The sequence below is a fragment of the Chanodichthys erythropterus genome, chromosome 24 (genome assembly GCF_024489055.1).
Source record: "Chanodichthys erythropterus isolate Z2021 chromosome 24, ASM2448905v1, whole genome shotgun sequence".
NCBI classification, from domain to species: Eukaryota; Metazoa; Chordata; class Actinopteri; order Cypriniformes; family Xenocyprididae; genus Chanodichthys; species Chanodichthys erythropterus.
Window position 1 is genome coordinate 26,713,757 of NC_090244.1, and position 26,295 is coordinate 26,740,051.

General features: G+C 36.9%; 1 protein-coding gene across 2 annotated transcripts in view; it reads right to left on the reverse strand.

Annotated features, from left to right (window-relative positions):
• Positions 1-1,021: 1,021 nt before the first annotated feature.
• Positions 1,022-26,295, reverse strand: part of wwp2 (WW domain containing E3 ubiquitin protein ligase 2) — a 55,781-nt gene continuing 30,507 nt past the window's right edge. The window contains exons 11-24 of one of the 2 annotated variants that reach the window (XM_067380673.1): positions 22,991-23,045; positions 19,617-19,698; positions 17,665-17,793; positions 15,985-16,063; positions 15,806-15,877; positions 13,989-14,077; positions 11,614-11,773; positions 7,803-7,936; positions 7,571-7,711; positions 4,900-5,020; positions 4,643-4,747; positions 4,462-4,558; positions 2,054-2,126; positions 1,022-1,963 (exon numbers count right to left, since the gene is read on the reverse strand). In XM_067380673.1, the coding sequence (XP_067236774.1) occupies positions 1,864-1,963; positions 2,054-2,126; positions 4,462-4,558; positions 4,643-4,747; positions 4,900-5,020; positions 7,571-7,711; positions 7,803-7,936; positions 11,614-11,773; positions 13,989-14,077; positions 15,806-15,877; positions 15,985-16,063; positions 17,665-17,793; positions 19,617-19,698; positions 22,991-23,045 (1,437 nt within the window). In that variant the 3' untranslated portion in view covers positions 1,022-1,863. The remainder of the gene's footprint in view (positions 1,964-2,053; positions 2,127-4,461; positions 4,559-4,642; positions 4,748-4,899; positions 5,021-7,570; positions 7,712-7,802; positions 7,937-11,613; positions 11,774-13,988; positions 14,078-15,805; positions 15,878-15,984; positions 16,064-17,664; positions 17,794-19,616; positions 19,699-22,990; positions 23,046-26,295) is intronic. The other variant, XM_067380674.1, reaches the window with a different exon arrangement.

The window sequence follows — 26,295 nt, forward strand, 5'->3', positions numbered from 1 at the left end:
TTAGCATTAATTTTCATGACAACCTTTGTGATTACTGAATGTTTTCTCTTTCTTTCATAAACATTCAATTTCATGTTGATTCATTAATAATTGTTTCAGATTTAAAGGTGCTAAAGAGGATGTTTTGTTTTATGCATTTTTGCAATATTACTTGAAACTGTCTTTACTAACTGATAAAAGACTTTATTAGGTGCACTGAAAGGAATAATATTAATATACATCATATGTGAACGAGGTAGGGCCTTAAAAACATCAGCCAATCGTTTACACGATCATTGCGTAAACGATTGGCCCTCTGGCTTGTCAATCACTGCCATGATGTTCCTTGTGAGAGACGTGCGCGGCTGCGCGCTCCAGTAACTTTCCACACTCCACAGGCGCCGCATGCAATGTTTTTGTCAGGAGACAGGAGTAACAACTGTTACCTGCGGTGAGTCTGACATAATGAATCCAAAAAACACGACACAGCGAATGTCGGTGGTACACACTCGTTTTCCAATACTCGTGCACAAGTTTTGGGAGGCGTTCCTTTGAAATGGGAGGGGGTGAAGGAGGGGGGTTGTTCTTACGAAAAAAATCCTCTCTATCACCTTTAACATGTAAGGTGGGACTCTCGGGGTGGGCTTGACACGGGGTATGATAGAGAGACATCCACTCTTGCATTGTGTTTGTTATTTTGGGGGCGGAGCAATGAAGGGAGGGGTGTGTTTGTTTGGGTTGATTTCAAATATCAACAGTGTTTCTCAAAAATTGCTTACTGTACCTTTAAAATACTTGTTGAGATGGCCAGCAGGATTGGGGACAGCAATTCTTTGGCATTCATACATTTTTTTCAGATTGGATATATGATTTTTAACTTATTTAAATTTCACTTAGGTAAAGAACCCTATAACTCCTCATAAAACATCATTAATGGTCAAAATCAACTTTAACTACTGGTTGTCCTGCTGAAAAACAAAAAACCTTAAGAGGTAGACCTGGAAGAGTTTGGTTTCTCTACCTAATGTGTCACTTCACAATCCACAATCCACATTTTCAGAGTCCATAACTGGATTTTATTTCAACTATATACACTGTAGCATGGCATGTCACAAAATAATGAAGTCACGTCTGGTCAAACTCTTTAAAACAATTATTTTCCATCTCAGTGGTCCTCTAGTCCATATACACGGATATGACACACAAGCTCCAGCTATGCGGTCCATGACATTTGCTGCTGTTTATTTTATTATAAGTAGTAATATTTCTGTGTTGAATGCTGCATTATAAGGAGAGCGGTTGAGGATTTCATCTTGCGCTGGAAAATCAGGATTGATCACGTTTTGATTTAGACAAATCAGGGAATTCATTTAAAAATCTTGTTAATGAAATAATGCAGTGAACTGTGTCATATTTTGCATTGCTTTCTCTGCATAAAAATGTGAAGCTATGATTCCCAGAAGTGGCCAAATGACATTCAAACAATCAATTTATCTGCTGCTGGTCCATCAGTGTTTCTGCTCTGCTGTTTGAAGGAATAGTTAAACCCAAAACTGTTGTTTTGCTCATTCTCATGTCTTTCCAAACCAGCATGCTGTTATTTGTTCTGTGGAACACAAAAGGTGAAATTTTGAAGAATCGTTCCACAGCTCTTTTTCAGTTCAAAGTGACCATTCCTCATAATTATTCTATAACAGTACATCAGTTTGGAACAGTGTGAGGGTGAGCTTTCATTTTTAGGTTAACTAGTAATTGAAGTGTAAATCTGCTGCCAGTCTCTTCAACAGTCTGTCCACATTAGTGGTATTAATGGCCTAGTCACAAGAAACTGGTTAATAATTTTCTTGCTCCAGTCCTTTCCATGCTGAGATTTAATGAGGCTCGTCACTCTTGTCCGAATCCCTCAGTTTCCTCGATGGCGAACAGAAGTTTTTCTCGGAGCTGCTCCATGTTCTTATAGGGTGGCAGATCCAGACGATTAAAGCTGAAAATGTAAGGACAAATACGTCACAAAACAGTTGTATAAAAACGGTTCTATTATTTTTCAGATTTAGGTTGAACATTTGAGTCTCACCAAGTGTGACTTCTCGGCAGCCATGTTTCTTTCCCCACTTTGTCTATGCAAAATTTCTGTGGCCCGTTACTTCCTAAACAACGAGAGCATAAAATGATAAACCATTAGAAATATTTACACTTCTAAACAGTGAATATGTACAATATGGACAGACTTCAGGTCACATGTAAAGAGCTCAATGCTGCATGGTGGAAAGACTTATTTACTAATTATATAATTTACTGCAAACCATACTGTATTTATGCTGCCTTCACATGCTATCCGAAATGTTGTAAATATGAGTTTCCTAGATAGAAATTGGACATAAACACCCTCTCAAATCGTATTTACCACTGGGAAGCTCAGGGATCATTTTGATACCCCAGTTCCAAAATTTGACGGGCCATAAACTTTAAACATGGCGGAGGGGGAACGATTGATGCCGTGGCTGCTATTCTTCACTAGTTTTTTTCCACAACAGCTACATTGCCTTGTCTTGTCATTAAAGTGCACATTTAATCAGAATAATAGAGCCGCGAGCAGCAATTATTGGGGTTCAAGCACTTGAAGCCCTTTAAGCACCAGCGTAAAAACGATTATATGTTTTAATTAGCAAGCCTGTAAACATCTCGAACATTTACAGCCAATACAGGCAATTTACCACAGGAAATATATGTTTTAATGCTTATAAACAGTTATTGATGTTGAGCCAAAAACCTAGGACTACTTCATGAAAGTTAATAATCTCTCCAATATTTAATGAACGATTCGATGGACAATCCTTTACGCAAGTGAAAAATGTCAAAATTTCTCACAGGCCTCTAGAGCCATGAGTCAAACAGGCCCAGTGAGTTTCGTTGCGATTGGCCTCCGTTAACATTGTTTTATAGGTGCTCAAACTTCATTGGCCAATGGCGGCCATGCTTTTTGAGATACAGCACTGTCTTTAAAGACAATCGTGGCACCTCGGACAAAGACACTGCATGCCAATTTTCAAGTCAATCGGACTAATGGTTAAGTAGTTATAGCCATTTTCATGTTTTTTTCCCTGTTATAGCGCCACCAAGTGGCCAGTCGCCACGTTTTTTTTCACAAGACCAAAGATTGAGCCCATACACACCTGTTCCAATTTTGGTGAAAATATCTCATTCCATTCACGAATTTTAGCCATTTTAGTTTAACGTTTAACGTTTTGGTGGCCCTTAGAGACCATGAATTGAAATTTCATCTTTTTTTTGATAATTACTGACAATCAGACTCCAGAGACTGATCGGAGCGAGCCTTGGTGATGTTGTTGGCGGTGTGACTAGTACCAACCCTGAAAGTTTCAAGTTTCTACAACTTACGGTTTGGTCTGCCCGATCACTTTTAGGGGAGAATGCTGATCCTTGGAAATTTTAACAATTACAATAGAGTTTCAGCTTATTGATCCTTGGACCCCTGTAAAACTGAGGATGCTCAAAAGACTGACTGACTCATAATGGACATCCTTATGGTGTAAAAGCAATTTTTTCTCTACTGAAAATTAATTATCTGTCATCTTTTTGAATATGTACAATGTGCAAAAACTTTAGGTCACATGTAAAGAGCTCAAAGCTGCTTGGTTAAAAGATTAAAAAATGATCAAACAAATGTTTTTTCTAATAATCATTTGAATCATATAAAATAGCCTGTATTTGCCTGAAATTTCAGAATTGTCAGCAAGCTAGCAAGGTGAATGTTTATATGTATGTCAAAGAATGGGATGCTAAATATAATTTTGGCTTTAGTAAGATTTTCCCAATAAATAGGCAAGAATAAATATGGTGTTCTCCATGATTCCTGTTCTTTCCACCAAACAAAGAACTTAATCTGGCTCTTAATCACGATTTCAGAAGTGGGAAATAAGACATTTCCGATATCACGTGAAGGCAGTATTAGCTCATGATACTTGGTTAAACCTCTTGAGGTTAATGATCAACATTTTCAGGTTAAGCACCTCCTTGTAATGCCTCTTAAACACAATCATTTTTAAGAGGTCAAGGCCATATTTTGTACCCTATTCATGGACAGTGCCACCAATAAATCTAAAAATTCAAAATTTTTTCAAGCTTTTCAGTTTGTTTCATCAATACTGTTAAGCTTATCAAACAAAAAGTTGAAAATAAATAAGTAATCAATACAATAAAGTCAAAGAAACAAGCATGAAATGCTCAATATCTGAGATTTTCATAGCATGCAGTAATTTCATATTGTATGAAAACTGTCTACAGGACAAAATGATTCAATTAATGTGTTCATCTTGCAGACGAATACAACCGGTGCTCCGAATAATAGTAATATTTAACATTATAAAAAAAAAAAAAAAGATTCTTATTATGTTAAATAGTGTTATCATAATGCAACTGTCCAGACACTGTTACACTGTACACTGCGATATTAAGCTGTACCTATCAGTTCTGCAAAACCTCCAACCGGCAGTCGACAAGTTCCTGTGACGAACTGCAGAAGGCGAATTCTCTTTTCATTGTCCATTTCCTTTACAACCTGTGACACACAATGAAATATATCTAGTAAAAAGAGAAGAAGCAGGAGCAGCTGTGACTGCATTAGACTGGATGTGTAAATTACCTGCCAGAACCAGTGAATTTGCTTGCTGTTTTTGGTGTAATGCCGATAGATGGTGTTCTTCTGCCAGTCATTCAGATCGATTTCCTGCATCCCGCACAACATCAGCTGGAGAACAAACAATCACAATCACCCGGTTATTTACATCTGTTTTCTCAGTGATACCACTAACGTTTGTGTCTTTGTATAGATGAGGGTTTTATTGGACTGTTATAAATGTCAAGTCCTTGCTAAAAAAAAAAAACCCCAACACCACCCACCTCCAACTCTTTCTCATCAAAATAACGCAACCACTCCAGAGGCACAACCTCATTGAAACCATCCAGGAAGGCTTTTGTTTGTTCCTCCACCCCACGTGTGAACCGCCAGTCAGTAAGCAGACTGCAAAAAAAAAAAAAAACATGCAATGAGTTTAAAATCACTGTTATAGGAACTGTCATTTTAAAAAAGAAAAGGAGTATAAGAAGAAAAATGTGAATAGATGAGGGTGATTGTAGCTTAAAAGGGACCCATTATGCAAAAATCACTTTTATAAGGTGTTTGAACACCGACGTGTGTGAGAACAACCAGCCTATAATTGTAAAATCCATGATTTTTTATTATCATAATAATTTCCATAAATATAAAGCAGACGTTTTCACCAATCATTCTGCAGAGGACTGCTTAACAAATGAGGGTCTTTTCAACAACTTCACTTCGAACATATAAAGCTGAACACTGCTGCTGACAGCTTCTGACATTTTCAGTGCGTGAGATTGTCCTATTTTGTTGTTGCTGCTGCTGTTCTGGCAATCTATCCTAAACCAGTATGCCAGAGCATGATCTCTTTAAACTCCAACCTCTACTTGAAAGGGGGCTGGGAGCAGCAGCTCTTTTGAATTTAAAGGGACGCAAACAAAAATGGTGCATGTTTTTGCTCACCCCCCAAAAAGTTGCAATTTTAACATGCTATAATAAATGATCTGTGGGGTATTTTGAGCTGAAACTTCACATACACACTCTGGGGACATCAGAGACTTATTTTACATCTTGTAAAAAGGGGCATAATAGGTCCCCTTAAATGGTTAAAAAAATAAAGTGTGGAACTGGCATCACCAGCCAAAGAAGAGAATTGCAAAAGTTGCAAAGAATTCAAACAGGTTTCTCTAACAGTCATTCAGTATTCAACTGGAGTTGAATAAAAAAAATGGGATTGGATAAGTATTCTAACATCAAAAAAATAAATAAATAAATAAAATAAAATAAAAATAAAGGATTAGTTTACTTTCAAATGAAAATTACCCGAAGCTTTACTCACCCTCAAGCCATCCTATATGTATATGACTTTCTTCTTTCAGATAAACATAATCGGAGATATATTAATACATATCCTGATGCATCCAAGCTTTATAATGGCAGTTAGCGGGATCAACGAGTATGAACTGAAGAAAGTGCATCAATCCACATCCATCCATCATAAGGCCAGAACACACTAAGCCGAAGCCAATGAACTAGTGGCGACAAAAGCAGACTGTAGGGTTGGCTCATGTCGGCAGCGTCTGTGTCCAAAGTTGCCCTGACACACCAAACTGACGCTTGACAGCCGACGGCCAAGTAGCACATCAATTCTGCACCTGCGTGAGATTAAATGCCTTTCCGTACCAGCAGGTGGCAGTATCTGAACAGCCAATCAGAACGATCAGATGGCCCGATGGACCGACGAGCTCCGACGCCGATTCAACATTTCGAATCGCCGAAAAAAAGCAGACGAGGCCAACTTCAGCCGACGGTGCGGAACACGCTGAGAAAACCATCGGCTTGGTGTGTTCCTGCCTATAAACGTACTCCACACAGCTCGGGGGGGGTTAATAAACTCATCGCTTTGCTTCAGAAAAACTTTGTGTTAAAAAAAAAAAAAAAATCCATATTTAACTAGTTATGAAGTAAAATATCTAGCTTCCGCCAGACCGCCTTCCGTATTCAACGTACGAAGAAAGTGCAAAACTCTCGCAGTTCAAAAATCTTACACTACGTCCGATGCCTTCTGACAACTTCCGTATTCAAATTACAAAAAAAAAACGGAACTGGTGTCACGTCAGTTACACTTTTTCCGTAAGTTGAAAAAGCTTATCCGATGCTTTCCGTATTCGAATTACCAAAAAAACGGAACTGGCATCGCGTCAATTACACTTTTTCCGTAAGTTTAATAGGGAAGGCGTCGGACGTAGCATAAGCTTTTTGAACTGTGAGAGTTTTACTAGTGGAAGCTAAGTGTTTTATCCATATTTAACAAGTTATGAAGTTAAATATTTAGCTTCCACCATTAAAACTCTCGCAGTTCAAAAAGCTTATGCTGCTCCCAACGCCTTTTTTAGTCAACTTACAGAAAAAGTGTAACTGATGCTTTGCTTCAGAAGGCCTAATAACCCCCCGGAGCCATGTGGACCACACGTTTATGATGGATGGATGTGGATGATGCATGTTCTACAGCTCATACTCCTTGGTATCGCTCACTGCCATTATAAAGCTCGGATGTGTCAGGATATTTATTAATATATCTCTGATTGTGTTCATCAGTAAGAAGAAAGTCATATACACCTAGGATGACTTGAGGGCGAGTAAAGATTGGGGTAAATTTCATTTGAAAGTGAACTAATCCTATAACTATCTCTAAGGACATTTCCTGTTATTAGTGTACAAAACACCTCAATGGATGAAAGGTGTCTGTTAAGTGGCCAGTAATACTCTCAAGACCAATTCACACTGCACCGACAGACGCCGACAATCACCAATTACAAGTGGCGATTCAGCATGTTCAGTCAGCGAAAACAAGCTCTGTCAGATGCCAACAGGGGTAACACACTGATCCAACACAACCCTAAAAATGTGTCTGTTGCCATCTATCGGAGCACTGTGAATGGGCCAAAAAGAAGATGAACAGGGCAGCTGTACCCAATATACTCCTCCTTGTTGTCCTGAGTGACAAGTTCATTTTCTCCATCGTTCTTCAGCTGGTGTGTCGTCACCTTCCCCAAAATCTCCATGTCCTGAGCGAAGTACAGCTCCACGCCGCACTCTTCCAAATCATTCTCTCTGTGAATGTACACCAGCATGAACGTCATGTGATGCACAGTTTGTGACCGAATTATTAGCTTATTAAATCAATGAATGTCTTGATACTCACTTGACCCACATGATGGAGTTGTAAAACTCAGGGTCGATGGACTCCAGGTCTTTCAGGGTGGGTTTCTTGTTAAGCATGCGCTTGTAGAAGGGTAGAGTGAAGCCAGTGTCGATGAACTTTCCATGATACAGTGCCTGCAGAGAGCCAATCACAGGTCGAAGGTCATAAAAACGAAACAGGTAGTTGAAGTCAGCATGAAACGGAAATTGCAACTTTTTCCACCAATTGTATGACATTTTGCTACATTCTACTGGACAAGCTTATTGCATACAAGTCATTGTGAGAGGGGAAGGTTTTGTTTATGATTATTATATATGCTTTAAATAATAATAACGTGTAGTAATAAGTGTCTACTGGGTCAAAATGGATTTTGATAAATATTTTCATTATTATGAATGCAGCATTTATGAGCTCACATTGACTGAGACCACATGGAATTTTTCTACATATAAAAATTAATTCCAGGAACAAACGTTTTGCAACAACTAGGTATGCGGTCACAGATCATTAACAGCTGATTTGTCAAATTCTTCCAACCAGATTTAAATTCAGGAACATTTTTTTTTTTTTTTCTTTTGTTTATTGGATAAGTTTTTTAGACACACTGTAACTTTACAAAAGGAGTCATACAGTATGACATCATGTCTGGAGGGTGAATTAATGGCCATTATAAACATTCATGTCCTATTAAATGTGTTTGAGATGTATCGTGTCCATTTTCAAGAGTTATAGGGCAATTCTGCTGCATCATTGTAAAGAGAAAAAGAGAGGGAAAAAAACTGCAAATGGATATAAATCCAATTCAATATCAAACAATGATGCGAATGCAAATCTGATAATGTAATATTAGTGCAGCAGACATAAACACTGGTCATTCAAAGCTGTTACTCATCTTAGTGCTCATGTGTGACAAAACCATTTTAAAAGGTCACCAGAAACCGGTTTGTCACGATAACAGAAATACTGTAGCTGCAATAATGGTTTAACCTTCAACGGTTTAACCTTAACATTGTCTTACAATATTATTAGTAGTTTGTATTTCTTACAAAATTAAAAAAGTTAAAGAATCATAAATAATAATGATTTGTGAATAACAACTTTGAAGCTAGTACTGGACGTATGTCTCTTGCTTGTGAACATATCTAGATTGTGTGATGCTAAACTTGTCGGGAATTTAACTGTGATGTATTTGTGAAAAATAAATATCTGCGATTGCATCGTCGGATCTTAAAGGGTTAGTACACCCAAAAATGAAATTTCTGTCATTAATTACTCATCCTCATGTCGTTCCAAACCCGTAAGACCTTCGTTCATCTTTTGAACACAAATGGAGATATTTTTGATGAAATCTGAGAGGTTTCTGACCTCCATATAGACAGGAATGTCATTACCAATATTAAGGTCCAGAAAGGTTGTAAATACATTGTTAAAATAATCCATGTGACTACATTGGTTCAACCTTAATGTTATGAAGTGACGAGAATACTTTTTGTGCGCAAGGAGGGAGGTCAGAAACCTCTCGGATTTCATAAAAAAAAATAAATAAATAAAAAAAAACTTAATTTGTGTTCTGAAGATGAACAAAGGTCTTACGGGTGTGGAACGACATGAGGGTGAGTGATAAATAAACAGGCTTGGAGGGTAACTTTAAAAATGCATTTCGTTACGGTTACAAATTACTTCATAAAAAAGTATTCAGTAATGTAATCCAAGTACTACAATATGAAAGTAATGTACTCTGATTACTTTTGGATTACTTCAAGGTCAAATATATAAAGAAAGAAAGAGAAATTAAAAAATTGCATTTTTAAATTTTATTTTAATTATTTGTTCTCAATTTCTGCAAGTTTTTAAATGTTACACGTTCCATAGTTTTGAATGGGTCTCAACAATAAAAATATTTTACAAATCTGATAAATTATCTATTGCAATATTATTATTGTTGCCATTTAGAGCTTAAAAAAATAAAAGTGACATAACCAAACTGAACAAGCTCTGATCAAACATATCTGTTCATGTTTGTTCTGCTTTCATTTTAATGTTTAGCATTTTGGTTACTTTTAAAACCTACTAAAACTAAGCAATCATGTCTCATTTCCACAACTGGGGAATACACAAGCCCTGAATATATACATGGAATAGGGCTATACAGACATCTAGTGGCTACAGTATGGTATTACAGATTATTTTTTAGTCCTTTGATAAAGAAAGTGTTTTCGTAGCTGGAAGGCAGAGTTTGCACTGTACAACCATGTTGTTTGCATTTTGTTCGTTGAAAACAAAATAGCAGCGGAATTTCCATTAAATGAAACGTTTTTCCCCGCGGGAAGCATCATTCCAACTTGATTCAATCTGCGTCTGAGGAGATCGTAGATGGGTGTTATTTGCGCATGCACCAGCGGGTGGCTCGCGTGAGTCATCACTGGCAACAGAACCAGGAACTACTGTATAATCAAGCAGCGCTTAATTGTGTTGTTATGGCAACAATAATTAATTATTTTTAGTTTTAAATGAAATGATTGTAATCCTGATAGTATTTCCCCCTTTTTCAAAATGTAACTGTAATCTGATTACTACGTTTTTTGACGTAACTGTATCCTGATTACGTAACGCCGTTACATGTATTCCGTTATTTCCCAACCCCGTTAATGACAGAAATTTATTTTTAGGTGAACTAACACTTTAAAAATGATAAAAAATATATAATCAGTGGGCCTCATTCATGAAACTTTTGCAAACATTTAATTAAATCCAGAGTAATTATGCACGAACTTCCTGAAAACTCTCCTCTGGGTTCACAAATACTGCGTAAACCTCAGATTTGATATTTAAACGTGTATATTAATGAATTCCAATAATTTGGTGTGTACATCAAAATTTCATGATCTGTGCACCATTATAAACTACCGATAAACCCATTGATACACTGTTTATAATATGGGATAATACATTAATACTGTAAGGATTTAAATGTTCTTTCCTAAAGTGTATAGAGCAGTTTTGAGTTATATATTATACTGTACATTAAGTGCCTGGTTTATTAGGACTGCGTGTGTACGAATGTTGTATTGAAACACTGCACACTCCAGTGGCAAAATGAATTACATCATCTAACATGTTTGCAGGTTTACTTTTGCTTAAATTCTCTATTCTCTCTCTCTCTATTTTATATATATATATATATATATTTATATATATATATATATATATATATATATATATATATATATATAGACTTCATAAACACACAGAAATGCGATTTTGTTGTAAAGGACAGCAAACTGTTTAATGTAACAGCACAGAGCTCTGGGAATGATCTCCAAAAACAACACAGACGCCCAGAGTCACACAGTCTGTTCAGAACAAGCACAAAATAGGAGAAACACAAGGGCTGAGAAAGAATTCAAGCCAGCGTAGAAAATCTCTAATACATGTTTGAGAATGTTAAACCCAGGCCGGCACGGGCTCCTGAGGAGTGAGAGAAACAGCTTGTGTTCTCTCTGGATCTCAATATAACACCAGTCACTATATCAGAATATGATCATTTCATTTTCATGCCCTGAGATTCACACACACACAGGCGTAAGTTTGGGTCGATCGGATGTGAACAACGCTAAATATAGGTGTAAATGGGGTGTAAATGTTTTGAGTTTCCAGAGGTAGTTGAAAACTAATTCGACCAGATTGCTTTCATAGTGGAAACGAGATTATGTATTATTATAACGGGAATGTGTCTTCCTCGTCCACTTGACCAAAACAATGTTAATAGCAGATGTAAACAGGGCCTGCTAGAGTCTCAAGGCATTCTCACCATGGCAATGAAGCGTCCGATGAAGCGGAAGTAAGTGAGGTGGTCGGGGTTGATGGAAGACGCAGGGTTTATCTGCAGACAGTAGTTGTTTTTACCGGCATACTCAAACAGACAGTACATGGGGTTCAACACCTCGTGAGACAGCAAGAAAAACCACTCCCTACAGACAGAGACAAAGAGAAATAGAGTCAGTAACAACACTCTGTACTGTCAACTCTAGCTGGTATTATAACCAGTCATACGCTACTTAAATATTCCCACATCACTGAGACAAACTGTTGGCAAATTATGCAAGAATAAGGATAGTTTGAGGATGTTTTTTGGATACTAACAAATCGAAATGGTTTTTACATTTGTAATTCAATACTTTTTTAGATATTAAATTAGGAACGATTTAAACATAAGTCCTCAGTAAAGGGAACATTTAATTGTTTAAATCTTGACAGAAGCCTTGCACAAAGCATTTCACTATACAATCACTATACAAAAACTTTTTTCTTTTCTTTTTCTTTTTTAAAAAATTTACTTTTGTAAATAAAGTGATATGTAGGCAATTTGTTTTTGCCTACAAACTTGAAATCATTGAGCCACTTGAGGCAAATCAAACAAAAGAAAACAAATTGCACATAATAAAAGGGACCTTTCTATGGAAGCTTTTTTCCGCCACTAAATAAAACAATAAAAGTTAATTGCCACTTTATATCTCGCAATTCTGACTTTTTTAACTCGCAATTCCGACTTTATAACTCGCAATTCCGACTTTATAACTCGCAATTCCGACTTTATAACTCGCAATTCTGACTTTATAACTCGCAATTCTGACTTTATAACTCGCAATTCTGACTTTATAACTCGCAATTCTGACTTTAACTCGCAATTCCGACTTTATAACTCGCAATTCCGACTTTATAACTCGCAATTCCGACTTTATAACTCGCAATTCCGACTTTATAACTCGCAATTCCGACTTTATAACTCGCAATTCCGACTTTATAACTCGCAATTCCGACTTTATAACTCGCAATTCCGACTTTATAACTCGCAATTCCGACTTTATAACTCGCAATTCCGACTTTATAACTCGCAATTCCGACTTTATAACTCGCAATTCCGACTTTATAACTCGCAATTCCGACTTTATAACTCGCAATTCCGACTTTATAACTCGCAATTCCGACTTTATAACTCGCAATTCCGACTTTATAACTCGCAATTCTGACTTTATAACTCGCAATTCCGACTTTATAATTCGCAATTCCGACTTTATATCTCGCAATTCTGACTTTATATCTCGCAATTCTGACTTTTTTAACTCGCAATTCCGACTTTATAATTCGCAATTCCGACTTTATAATTCGCAATTCTGACTTTATAACTCGCAATTCTGACTTTATATCACACAATTCTGACTTTTTTAACTCGCAATTCCGACTTTATAACTCGCAATTCCGACTTTATAACTCGCAATTCCGACTTTATAACTCGCAATTCCGACTTTATAACTCGCAATTCCGACTTTATAACTCGCAATTCCGACTTTATAACTCGCAATTCCGACTTTATAACTCGCAATTCCGACTTTATAACTCGCAATTCTGATTTTATAACTCGCAATTCTGACTTTATATCTCGCAATTCCGACATTATAACTCGCAATTCTGATTTTATAACTTGCAATTCCGACTTTATATTTCGCAATTCTGACTTTGTAACTCACAATTGTGAGTGTTCATTTTGCAATTCTGAGATAAAAAGTCGCAATTTCATTTTTTTTTTTTTGTTTCATGGAGGAAGCAAGCTTCCATACCTTTCTGTGAAACAAAACAATTAAATAAAAATAAAATGGAATACAAATAATTGTAAAAAACAAAAAAACAAAAATGGAATCAAAACAATTATTAAAAATGAAAAACAAATGCAATACAATTTCCTGAGATGGACAGTGTGTACAGTGCCACATAAAGTGATGAAGATGAAGACAGATTCAGCAACACGAACACACACATCAAATCATAACCAGTTCAGCAGAACCCAAGGCCTGACCTTTGATCCCAGGGAGTGTTTGGAAAGAAGGTAAAGGGGCAAAGAGGGGACCATGATTGGGGGTGGGGGTGGTTTTGTCACACCACAGGACGATGCAGACACCTCCAGACATCCCGTCCGTGGTTCTACCCTGTGGTAGAACAGCATGACGTAACCTACCATAGGGTAAAACCACTGACAGGACACAGGAAGACAGACACAGACACAGGAAGACAACTATGAGGTCCAGACACCAAACGAGCAAAGTTACACCACAGCCTCCCCGAAACAAGAAACACTGAACGTGAGGATGACGAACAGCAAGATGACACAGGTGCTCACAATGAACTTGCCTGGCTATTCCTCCGTAATCCAGTCCCTCCTCTCCTCTCATGATGATGTAGAGCCTCCGACGGAGGTCATACGGCTTCATATTCATGATCTGACAGGAAACAAGATGGCATTCTCAATAGAATCTCAATCGACACGATAGGGCTTGAAAAAAAAAAATTGAAGTTATTTTTCAAGAAAGTGTTGTTCAAGGAAATGATGCTTGTCCACCTCAGGAGATCAAACTAAAATGATGAGCTGTAGAGCTGCACGATTAATTAATCTCGATTCAAACACCAACATGATCTCATTCCTACATGACAACGATTCTCCTGTGTTTATTAAACCTTGGCCAAAATCACACCGGAACATTCAAATATGTGCTGGCATTGCCGTTGAGCCAGAGAGAACTGTTGTCATGTATAGGTATGAAACAGATTCACAAACAGTTTTCCAAACCACACATTGTCATTGTTTCTTTCTTACAATCATTCAAATGATCACAGAAGTACTAAGATAAAAGTGTATAGTTCAGATATAAACACTGCACTACACTAGCAATTAAAATAGCAAATCATCTTTTGAAAGTAACTTGGTGCTTCAAATAATGATTGTATCAGTTACATCGTTACACCAGTAGGTGACATAAAATTCAAAACTCTGATTCATCCAGTAATGAAACAAGCATTTATAAGTGAGTCATTGAATCATTCGCTCAAACCATTTTTTTTAATGATTATATTTTTAATGATCAAATAATTCATTCAGATTAATTAAACATTTTAAACAGACTGCAGCAATTAACATTTTGTCAGAACTTTTGTTTACTTGTCTGTTCATAATTGTGGGAGAATCATGATCTGTTTTTAATGAGCCATTTAGACTAAATGAAGATATCCATAATTTGGAGTCCAATTTGCTTTGTCGTTATTGATGATCTAATACTGGTCATAAATTAAAATCTCCCTGTGGTGAAAATCAAGTTTTTAATGTTATTTATATGTCTATGTGGTGTTTTTAATGTGCTTTAAGATAAACCATGTGCAAATTCATTAGTCAACACCATTGCTGAGTATTTTCTGTTTAAAACTGCAGTGATACAAAGACAGTCTCAAAAACTTGGTTTGAAATCGCTAGTGTTTCTGACGTCACAAACTACCTTGTAACCAATCACGCCAACATGTGATCGTCAATGAATGAATCTCTGAGCCGGTGAGAGTGAGTGGAGGCGGGGCTAGTTTACATATTCATAGAAGCGCGTATACTAAATGAGGCAAGGGTGTAGAGTTACATCGAAGCTATTTTAAGGCATGAAGAAATATTTTTCAAGGAAAAGAAACGTTTAAATGTGTCATTTTGGTGATCAAAGATGAGTTTTAAGAAATAAAATTATTGACTACAGGGGGACTTTAAAGAAAAAAAATACTGTTTGATAATTTTCCTTAAAATAAAATTGGTAAGAGGGTTTAATGGAATGAATTTAACAGATAAATGTAATTTTTTTGGGACAGGGAGGGACAAAATTGTTCTGTGCCTTTGATATAAAAAAATATATATGTATATTGGGACAACCTCTATACAACATGCATCACTAAAGCCATTTTGCAGGCATGTCATCATCATTGTGGTAACCCCAAAAGCTGGCAATGGTTCGATCTACGTGAGAGCAGAAACACAGCCCTGGGCAGTATGACAGTACAAATGTGTCATCCAAGGTTTATACTGCAATTAATCTGCAACAAAAATTGTGACAAAAAAATCGTCTGCCTCCAGTGTAGACATTTCTGGTGATTATTACAGAAGTTGAGCAGCCCTGCTCACCACATCCTCATTCACTGACCTGTTGAAATGAGTCCTCAAACAGAGTCTGTCGAGATACAGAGATCTTCACATGACTGGGCAGCGCGTTGGACTGTGTAAAGAGGCCAGAAAAAACAGGAGCCCATACATTAATTTGCTGATGCTAAATGACAAAAATGTTGCACTAGCATGAGGCCTGTGGTGATTTGAACAACTCACATGACACAAGAAGCGGAACTGGTGATATTTCCACCTGAAGCTGCGGTCGTATGCGCCTGGAGACCCACCCTGCCTCGAACTAAACAGGAAGACAGAAAATAAAGCCAAAGCACTGTGAGGACATTCTGATGTCATTTGTTCCATGAGTGCGGCGCTTCAGACGCACTTAAACAGACATGAGCAATGAAAGGAAAACAGGATAAACTGAACTTTACAAACTGCAAAATAAAGTCAGTCCATAAACAGGTGAATGTGACGCATCATACAAGACAGAATGTGGGATTCAGATCAGGTAAAAGACTGTCATTTACACAAGGCAGATTTAGGGAGTCTTGTGCTGCACAGCCGTGAGCAAAAGGCATTTCACTTGACTTTAGAGAGGAATTTAAGACATATGATGTTTAAGACAACAAAAAATATGTATGAAAGGAACAAAGGAGATACTGAGAGAAACAAAGAAAGAAAAAATAACAATATTCTGTGTATATACTACACTACCAAAAGTGTGCAATAATTACATTCTTTTAATGTTTTTGTAAGAAGTCTCTTCTGCTCACAAAGGCGGCATTTATTAATCAAAAATACAGTAAAAATAATAAATATTGCAATTTGTGTTCTATATGAATATATTTTCAAATGTAATTTATTCCTGTGATCAAAGCTGAATTTTCAGCATCATTACTCCAGTCTTCAGTGTCACATGACCCTTTAGAAATCATTCTTATATACTGATTTGCTGCTCAAAAAACATGTATGGTTATTATCGAACAATTTTGCTGATTAATATTTTGTGATATTCTTCCATTTAAAAGTTTAGGTCAAGTACAAAGAGATATTAAATTGATCAAAAGTGACAAAGATGTTTATAATGTTACAAAATATTTTTTTTTTTTTTTTTTTAAAAAGCTGTTATTTTGAACTTTCTATTCATCAAAAAATCCTGAAATATTAAGCAGCAAAAACAGTTAACGTTGATAATAATAAGAACCAATATTAATAAATGAGCACAAATAGTTGAGAATTGAGCACCAAATCAGCATACCGAGTGATCATGTGACATAAAAAACAGGAATAAATAACATAAATATGTTCAAATAGATAACAGTTCTTTTAAAATTTATTTTTATTAAATAAATGCAGCCTTGATGAGCAGAAGACATATTTAAAAAAAAAAATAAATAAAAATTGGTAACACTTTACTATAAGGTCTCATTTGTGAACATTAGTTAAAAAAAACATGTTTGTGCATTAATTTTAACAGATACAATTTTTGATTTTAATAAATGTATAAGCAAATGTAGAAATGAACAAATACTGTGTTATTTATCATCAATAATACAGTAAATAAAGTATTATTTATCGTTAGTTCATTTTAACTTATGTAGTTGAAACCTTACTGTAGAGTGTTACCAAAATGTTACACTTTTGAACGGTAGTGTACATATAGGATATATTTAAATGTTGAACTTTATTATGTGTCATAGACCTACAATGTATTGGCCATCTGCTCTCAAGACATACTGAAAAACCCATACAAGTGGGTGGGAAGCTGCTGTGGACCCGTATCACCGTCAGGTCCTTGATCTACTGTGTGTCTGTCTCTCTGTCGCAGTGAACACCTCCTTCCCTTCACATACAATCAAAACAAGCAATCTAAACTATATCGTGTGTGATGTTTACCCTGACTCAAAGCCTGGTCGGGGGTCTTTAAAGGTGGTGGTGCGAGAATTGTGGTCCACAAAGTATCGCACCCCCTCTGCAGTGTACTTCATCTCCCAGCCGGGCGGCAGGGGCGGCTCCTGGATCATCCTGCAAATGGAGGAGGGCAGTGAGAGCAGCGCACCCTGCTGGACGCTACACACATAAGACTGGGGGGGCTCAAATGTAAAGTAACATGCTGTTTTTCTGTCAAATCTAAAACGCAATGTACAAATAAACAAAATGCAAAAATAAAAATGAGCAAACAAATAAACAATGTTTTGCAGCTTAAGTGGATGGGTTTGATAATGTGTGGTATTCACTGGGTCTCTATCAACAGACTGATAAGAACAAACCAGTGCGGGTGAGGAAGCAACTAGACTTTAAAAGTAACGCAGCTTTCTCTGTAGTTTACAGAGCCAGGCATAAAAAGTGCACTGCATGGCCAAGAGCCATCCGCTTAAACAGGAAAAGGCCTGTCAGACTGACGTAAAGCAATTAAGCGCAGTTCATTTGTTACGCAATATTTAGTTGTTGGCAAATCTGAAAATGGAAAACGTTCTTAAAAACAGATTTATGCTTGTGGATATACCGCTCATTTTAACAGCCCGGAAATTTAAACAAGACTTTGTTTCCAAAGGGCGGTGAGACTTAGAGCTAACAAATCAGCAACACTGAAGCAAATCAGATCAAAACTGGCAATTTTAGCAACTCTTGTCCACTTTTCTGACAAGTGGCATTACACCTCTTCATATATTTTTGTTTTTATGGCGTGACATTAAAAATTTAGCGCCAGTTAAAATTAAAATTCAATATTTGAGATGTCATATATGTCAACTTAGAGGGATAGTTCACACAAAAATGAAAATTATCCCATGGTTTACTCACTTCTCAAGCCTTCCTAGGTGTGTATGACTATCTTCTTTCAGACGAACACAATCTGAGTTATACTAAGAAATATCCTGACTCTTCCAAGCTTTATAATGGGAGTGAATGAGGGCTCAAGATTTTGAAGCCCAAAAAAGTGCATTCATCCATCATAAAAGTCAACCACACGGTTAATAAAGGCCTTCTGAAGCAAAGCGATGAGTTTTTACTTTATAAACTATAATAACTGGCTTCCGACAAATATCTGTACACAAGTCGACTTACGACGGAAGCGTAACCTCTGACCCGTTGTATGACGTACGTGGAAGCTCAGAGGACAGAGCAAAACAAAACACCGGTCACGAGATAGAAGTCCAAAACAAGAAATTTTATAGAGAAATGTCAGAGGATTTTGATATAAGAAGAGGAGCTTGAGTTTGTTGCACAGTCCTATTTGTTTGAACAGCGAGAGACATCCAAGCCTAAGATACTCCCACATCCTACGTCATGCGTCGAATCAGGGGGGTCACTCTCCCTTTTTTCTCTCAAAAACCCTTCGCTTCGCTTCAGAAGGCCTTTATTAACCCCCTGGAGTTATATGGATTACTTTTATGATGGATGGATGCACTTTTTTGGGTTTCAAAAACAAACCCCCATTCACTCCCATTATAAAGCTTGGAAGAACCAGGATATTTTTTTAAGAATGTGTTTGTCTGAAAGAAGATAGTCATATACACCAAGGATGGCTTGAGGGTGAGTAAATCATGGGATCATTTTCATTTTGGGGTGAACTATCCCTTTAAGTCACCTTGATCAAAGTGTGTTGCACGTAGCTTTAACCTTTTAAGCTACCCATCATTAGTAACTTGCATTGCCAACTACAGGGCATCTTAACTGAATTATGACCTGCTTGTAGTTTAGCAGTTTCAGAGTCGCTTCCCCAACACTAGTAAACTGAGGCTTCACCCTATTTAACACCTGCTGACTGAACTCTGACAAACTCCACTGGAATCTACAGATCACTTGCTATGGACTGTACAGGTCACGTGACAGGAGAACATGATTACCCTTGGGTTCGAGGGTCCTCCCACTGCGTAGTTCGGGTGTTGTGATTGACATAGTACACTCTTCCGTTGTCCTGGCGTTTCTCTGAGGGAAAAGAGAGCACATTCATTTTCAGCGTACATGTCATTACATACAGCTGTTTTGCATTCAGAATGGTTGCAAACTTACTTTAAAGGATTAGTTCACATTAGAATTAAAATTTCCTGATAATTTACTCACCCCCATGTCATCCAAGATGTTTATGTCAGTCTTTCTTCAGTTGAAAAGAAATTAAGGTTTAAGAGGAAAACAGTCCAGGATTTTTTTCCATATAGTGGACTTCACTGGGGTTCAACGGGTTGAAGGTCCAAATGTCAGTTTCAGTGCAGCTTCTAGCGATCCCAGATCTATATACTTTTTATCCATAAATACTCATCTTGCACTGCTCTGTAATGTGCCACGCGTTACGTCATCATGTTGGAAAGGTCATGCTTCACGTAGGCGGAAGTACGATCCAGTGTCTATAAAGACTAAGTCAAATGGCCTTTACAAAAAAAGGTAAAATAACAATGTTGGATGAAGCTAGAAGAGAAAATGAGATTGAGTTTTTCGCCATACCAGGGTACTTCCGTCTACGTCACGCACAACCTTTCCAACGTGATTATGTAATGCGTGGAGCTTCACAGAGCAGTGCAAGATTAGCATTAGTGGTTAAATGTATAGAATTATTATTATTTTTTAGAAAATGACTAATGGTTTCTCATCTGGGATCATGTAGAGCCCTTTGAAGCTGCACTGAAACTGCAATTTGGACCTTCAACCAGTTGGTAGCCGAGTCCACTATATGGAGAAAAATCCTGGACTTTTTTCCTCAAAAACCTTAATTTATTTTCCACTGAAGAAAGAAAGACATAAACATCTTGGATGACATGGGAGTGAGTAATTATCAGGAAATTTGAATTCTGAAGTAAACTAATCCTTTAAGCTGACCAGTTAGTCATAGCCCGAAACCAAGATAAAAAGCTAAGTGTTATGTACAAGATGGTAACGCATTACAAAAAATAAGTCCATTACTTAACACTATTACATCACTGTATGTTAAACAGGAAGCAACAGAGTCCAATTGTTTAGAGAAGGTATATTGAGAACTGTTCACCTAAAAATGAAACCTGTCTTTATTTACACACCCTCATACCAATTTGTGTTTTTTTAAATACTATATACCTATAGTTTTATTTACTTAATTTAAGCTGTTCTTCCATTAATAATGTTCTGCTTCTGATGGATTGGGTGAACTTTTCCTTTTCATATTGAAAAACACACAAATGTAATGTTATCTTCTTTCAATCTCGCCGTACACTGATGGGTAAGACGGTGTCAAATCTGACAGAGCTGGCTGAAAACTCACAAGTCAGTGGGGCATCTTACTAGCACATGCTCCAACATACCTTCTCGTATTTCGACTGGGTTTACCAGAACAGAGACGGACAGAATGTAAAGAGCAAAAAAAGAAAAGAGAAAATCTGCTGCCCAATTACTTTTCCACAAAAAAAAAGACGCAGCACTCTGCCCTACAAGACATGTGAGAGTAACATACCCCTCACCCCCTCATTCACTCTCCGTCTGACATCTTGTTTTCATTAACAGTCGTTTGTGGAGCACACAGTAGCCCTCACATTACTGCTCACACAACACTCTCTTTTTCTGCTTTTTTCCCCCCTGTTTAACCCCCTCATCACGGAGATTTCCAAGTTCATTTCACGAAGTTCTATTCCTGAACTCCACTAAACTTCTGAAAAAGAAAACCACTGTTTTTAACAGAAATAAGATTGAAAATATTTGTTTTGTTTTCTCAACAACAGATAAGGATTCAGATTATTTAATTTTAAGTGTAAGATAAAATAAGATATGAACAGTGCTGGGTGTAACGCATTACAAGTAACTTGAGTTATGTAATCAGATTACTTTTTCCAAGTAACTAGTAAAGTAACACATTACTTTTTCAATTTACATCAAAATATCCAAGTTACATTTTCAAATAAGTTTTACTTTTTCACATTTATTGACTGACATCTGTCCTGTCCCCATGTTGAGATAAATAAAGTGTTGCGTGCGCTGTGTGAACATGATGGGTATTGTAGTTCTAGATTAATGTGAACATGCATTTACTCATCTCACTTGCATGAAAACATTCAGTATTCCTCAAAATTAATAAAAACAGTGAACTGCAATCTCAGAATTTATGCAAACCTGTAATAATTAACTACATTACAAAAATATACTTTATGTATTTAATCTCACTTTATTAACCAAATTACTTTAGATTAGATTTAGAAATAAAGAGTGATAAACTTTCTTCTCCTGTATCCTATTCTTCTGTAATCCAGAAAGGCAGCACTGCTGAAAGGTTTGTTTGAGCTGCGCCCTCTACTGTACACGAGTGAATCTGCATTTCCTTCAGGCTGAGGCTAATTTCACTTTTGGTGTGAAATGGCCTTAACAATTTACCAAAAATATAACAAGCAAGCCAAGCTGAAAAAAAAGTAACACAAAAGTAATGTAATGCATTACTTTTCATAAAAAAGTAACTAAGTAACGCAATTAGTTACTTTTTAGGGAGTAACGCGATATTGTAATGCATTACGGTACTTGTAAAAGTAACTTTCCCCAACACTGGATATGAGGATGTGATTTTAATTACATAATTAAAAACATGTATTTTGAATGATACTCAGGTTATCTTTAGACTGTAATAACACATCTCTCTAATGAAACACTAAATATTTTGCATCATTAGCACTAAACTGTATTCCTGACAACCAGTTTCCTACACTATGAAAAGGGACAGTGGCGAGTGATACGATTATAGACTTGAATCTAGCACAGAATCAACTCCAAACAATACTTCACGCTCATTCATTTATTTATTCATTCAGTAAGTAAACGTAATAATAGGACTAACGATAGAACAGCCTCTGCTTCATATTTGGGATTATTTTGCAGCTAGGCTTCCTATTACATGCATGTACAAAGCTGCTTTGTGAGCAAAATGTTTGCAAATTTCTTTTCGTCTTTGTTTTAGGCTATGTCCAACTGTTAATCTGCAATGTTACATAAAAAGCAATACATAAAATAAGTTACGTCACTCAAAAACTGCCATTGTTTTTGTTATGGTGTTGTGTGATACATCAAATTCTACTATTTATCAGTAGACGCAGAACTACAAAAGTATATATATGAATATTGGTTAAAAAAACAAAACAAAAAAAAAAACATAGGCCTAGATGATTATAGGCCTCTCTCTAGTCTCTACTACTAAAGTTAAGATTAAAAAAAAGCTCACATTGATCTCATAAGAGACACCTCACCTGAAGATAAAGCATGAATAATGACTTACCCCAGCCTGGAGGAAGAGCACCGAGCGGGTCATTCTCCACGGGACCTCCAGACGGCTGTGAGAGAGAGAGAAACAGACTGTAGTTAGGACACTCTTTTTTAACCTTTTTGCAACACCTCCCCTCACACCAGAACTCACAGAAACCTGTTGAAATAAACTACCAACCCAAATAACAGCAGGAATATACAGATTCCAGCTGCCGGTGGGCTTCTACCTACAAAAAAAACAAAAAAAAACGTGTGATTCTAATAGATGTTTCTAGAAGGTGCTGAACCCAACAGATCACAGAGTTTGCCTCCTAATCTCAGAACAGAGACTGACGGAGATGCTCAAGTGCCTAGCCAGCACCGTCCAAGTGCTACATGCCTGCCACGGGCAGAAAAAGACACACACACTGACACACATATGCATGCAGTGTTCCAATGATCTCACTGGCTGCTTGAAAACCCCACCCTGTCTCCATCCGCCCAATCCCGACCCCACCCATTCCTCCGTCCTCTTCTAGCAGAGCTGTGAAAGTACACAGGGAGGCGCGATGTCTGAGCGGACTGAAGTGAACATTCATGAGCGCTCCAGAGGCCCAGCCCCCCGCCGGACAAAAGCACCTTTATTCACCCACCACGGCCGTGTTTACTCTGTGCGCACATGTGTGTGTGTTTGGCACTGAAAACATCCACCCAGTGTGTGTGCTTTAGGCATAATTATAAATGAAAAACAGACAAACACACTCTGTGGGCATGTTTGTGAATTTATACCCTGAACGTGGTATAAAAAAGGTATAGAGTAGATTTTAAAACTTTCTTTGCTTTTCAGATAACATTAAGAAGCTAAATGAACAGCAGACTTTTAAAACCACAGGCTAAATCTAAATATTTGAACACTATGCCTATTGCCCAACGTCATGAAACTATGTGCTTTTTGAAAGAGAATTTATACTTTTCAATAATCAATTTTATCTACACAAAATATAATACAAATTAAATGCTGACAAAAATTAGATTCTAGGATGTATCATTTTATACTCGCCTCGACTAAGTTTAGTGCTTAATCATCTGCAGTATGCAGAATGTAATTGGGTTTTCTACACCATCAATCAGATAATTCAAACTCACACCATTGGCTAAGTCAATGTTATTGTGTTGGGCAGGCCAGGATGCAATAACACAGGAGTTTTCAAACTGGGGCCCTGGTAATGAAAAATGAAAATTCTGTCATTAATTACTCGCCTTCATGTCGTTCCAAACCCGTAAGACTTCTTCAGAAAACAACTTAAGAAATTTTTAATGAAATCTGAGAGCTATGTGGCCCTCCATTGACAGTCTACGCAATTACCACTTTGACTCTTCAAAAAAAATTCATAAAGAGATTATATAACTAATCCATATGAATTGAGAACCAATTGAGAATGTCCAAGAACCAATGACAATCATTTTCATGTTACGCAGCGCGTTTGAGCTTCAGCAAGAACCAGTGAGGTTCATTCTCGTGTTACGCAGCACGTTTGAGCTTCAGCAATAACCATTGAGGTTCATTCTCATGTGTTACGCAGCACGCTTGAGCTTCAGCAAGAACCAATGAGGTTCATTCTCGTGTTACGCAGCAGGTTTGTTCTCGTGAATCAAGCAGGTTCAGTTAAGCTTCTGTTTATGTTTGCTGATCAATGTTTATATGTGAATAAAAGCTTAAATTCAATATATTCATCATATAAAGCGATTGTGTCTCTAAAGAAAATCTGGACTAAACTGCTTGATTCATATGGATTCGTTTTATGATCTCTTTATGAACTTTAAGCGTCAAAGTGGTAGTTCCGTAGCTGCCTATGGAGGGACATAAAATTGCCCAGATTTCATCAAAAATATCTTCGCTTGGGTTCCGAAGATGACAAAAATCTTTCTAGTTTGGCATGAGGGTGTGTAATTAATGACAGAATTTTCATTTTTGGGTGAACTAATCCTTTAAGGGGGTGTTAGAGGGTCCGTGAAAAAGTTCAGAGAAAAATGTAAAAAAAAAAAAGAAAAAATTTGGAAAATTGAAAAATGTAAATAAAACCAAATTATTATAATAATTATTTAAAAATATATATATATATAATAAATATAATTAATTTTAGAGACATACTATATCCTGTTTTCTAAAGACTTAATTTTATAAAGTTATAGTTAATGCTATACATAAATATATTACATTTTTCCAGATAATATTATACACATTTATAACCATTTTTACTGTATAAATGGGTCTTTATACATGATGATTATGTAAATTAATAAGGAAAGGGGTCCCTTACAAAGAGTTTTCCTATAGGCCATTTTCCTATGGGCCTTTACAGTATCATTACATTCATTTTAAACTTAAGAGGTGTTCCTATGGTTGCAGCCAAGACCTCTGACTAAGCAAAGTGTGAACTGGCATCTCACAATGGCCATTTTACCCTTGTTTTGTCCTTTTTCAAGCAAGTTATTTCATCAGTTGTGCTTGTGGATGAGGCGTATCTGATAGCCCACAAATTCATTTATGAATCATTACCAGTTATATGCCTTAGTTGGGCTAAAGATGGTCAAAAATGAGGGGGATGTTAAAAACTACTGTGTGTCAGTATGCCCCACCCTCAGCAGTCTCTATGACTAAAAAAGGTAGGAAAAAAATGAAAGAAAAGCCATGACATCATCTTCACTCCCTCTGCATTGCCATTAGATCCAAACCAACCCTCAAAGAAACAGAGAGAGAGAGAGAGAGAGAGAGAAAAATGAAGGCTTGGAGAAAGAGAGTGAGCAAACACATAAAAAAAGAAGATAGACAGAAAACAAAACAGAATAACTCACTGAGATATAGAAGGCTCAATGTCCATATAACTGGCAACAGAATAAAAACTTTCCTTTCTCTTAAAGGAACAGTTCATCCACCAAATTAATTCTGCCACGGGTCAGGGTGGCGCCATAGTTAATGTTTGACAGGAATGAAAACGAGGCTGTGAGGGACAGAGGTACGCTGTGTTCAATAGATAATCTTGTTGTTTACAGCTGAAAAAAAAAAACAAAAAAAACTTTTATACCTTTAACCCTTTATACAGTATGTACCATTGTAAAGACAGTAGTCTATCCCTCACAGTCTCATTTTCATCTGCGTAAAATTAGCTTTGTACCATATGTGCTATTCACACAAGCAACCGTTTTCATTTATATATACACACAGTGAGAGCTGAGGGCCGGAAGTGCCTTTTAATGACACAATTTTCTCAAGAGAACCTAATAAGCTGCAATTAGCACACAAAAAGCCCAGTGTGCAGTGTGCGCTGTGACGTGAGC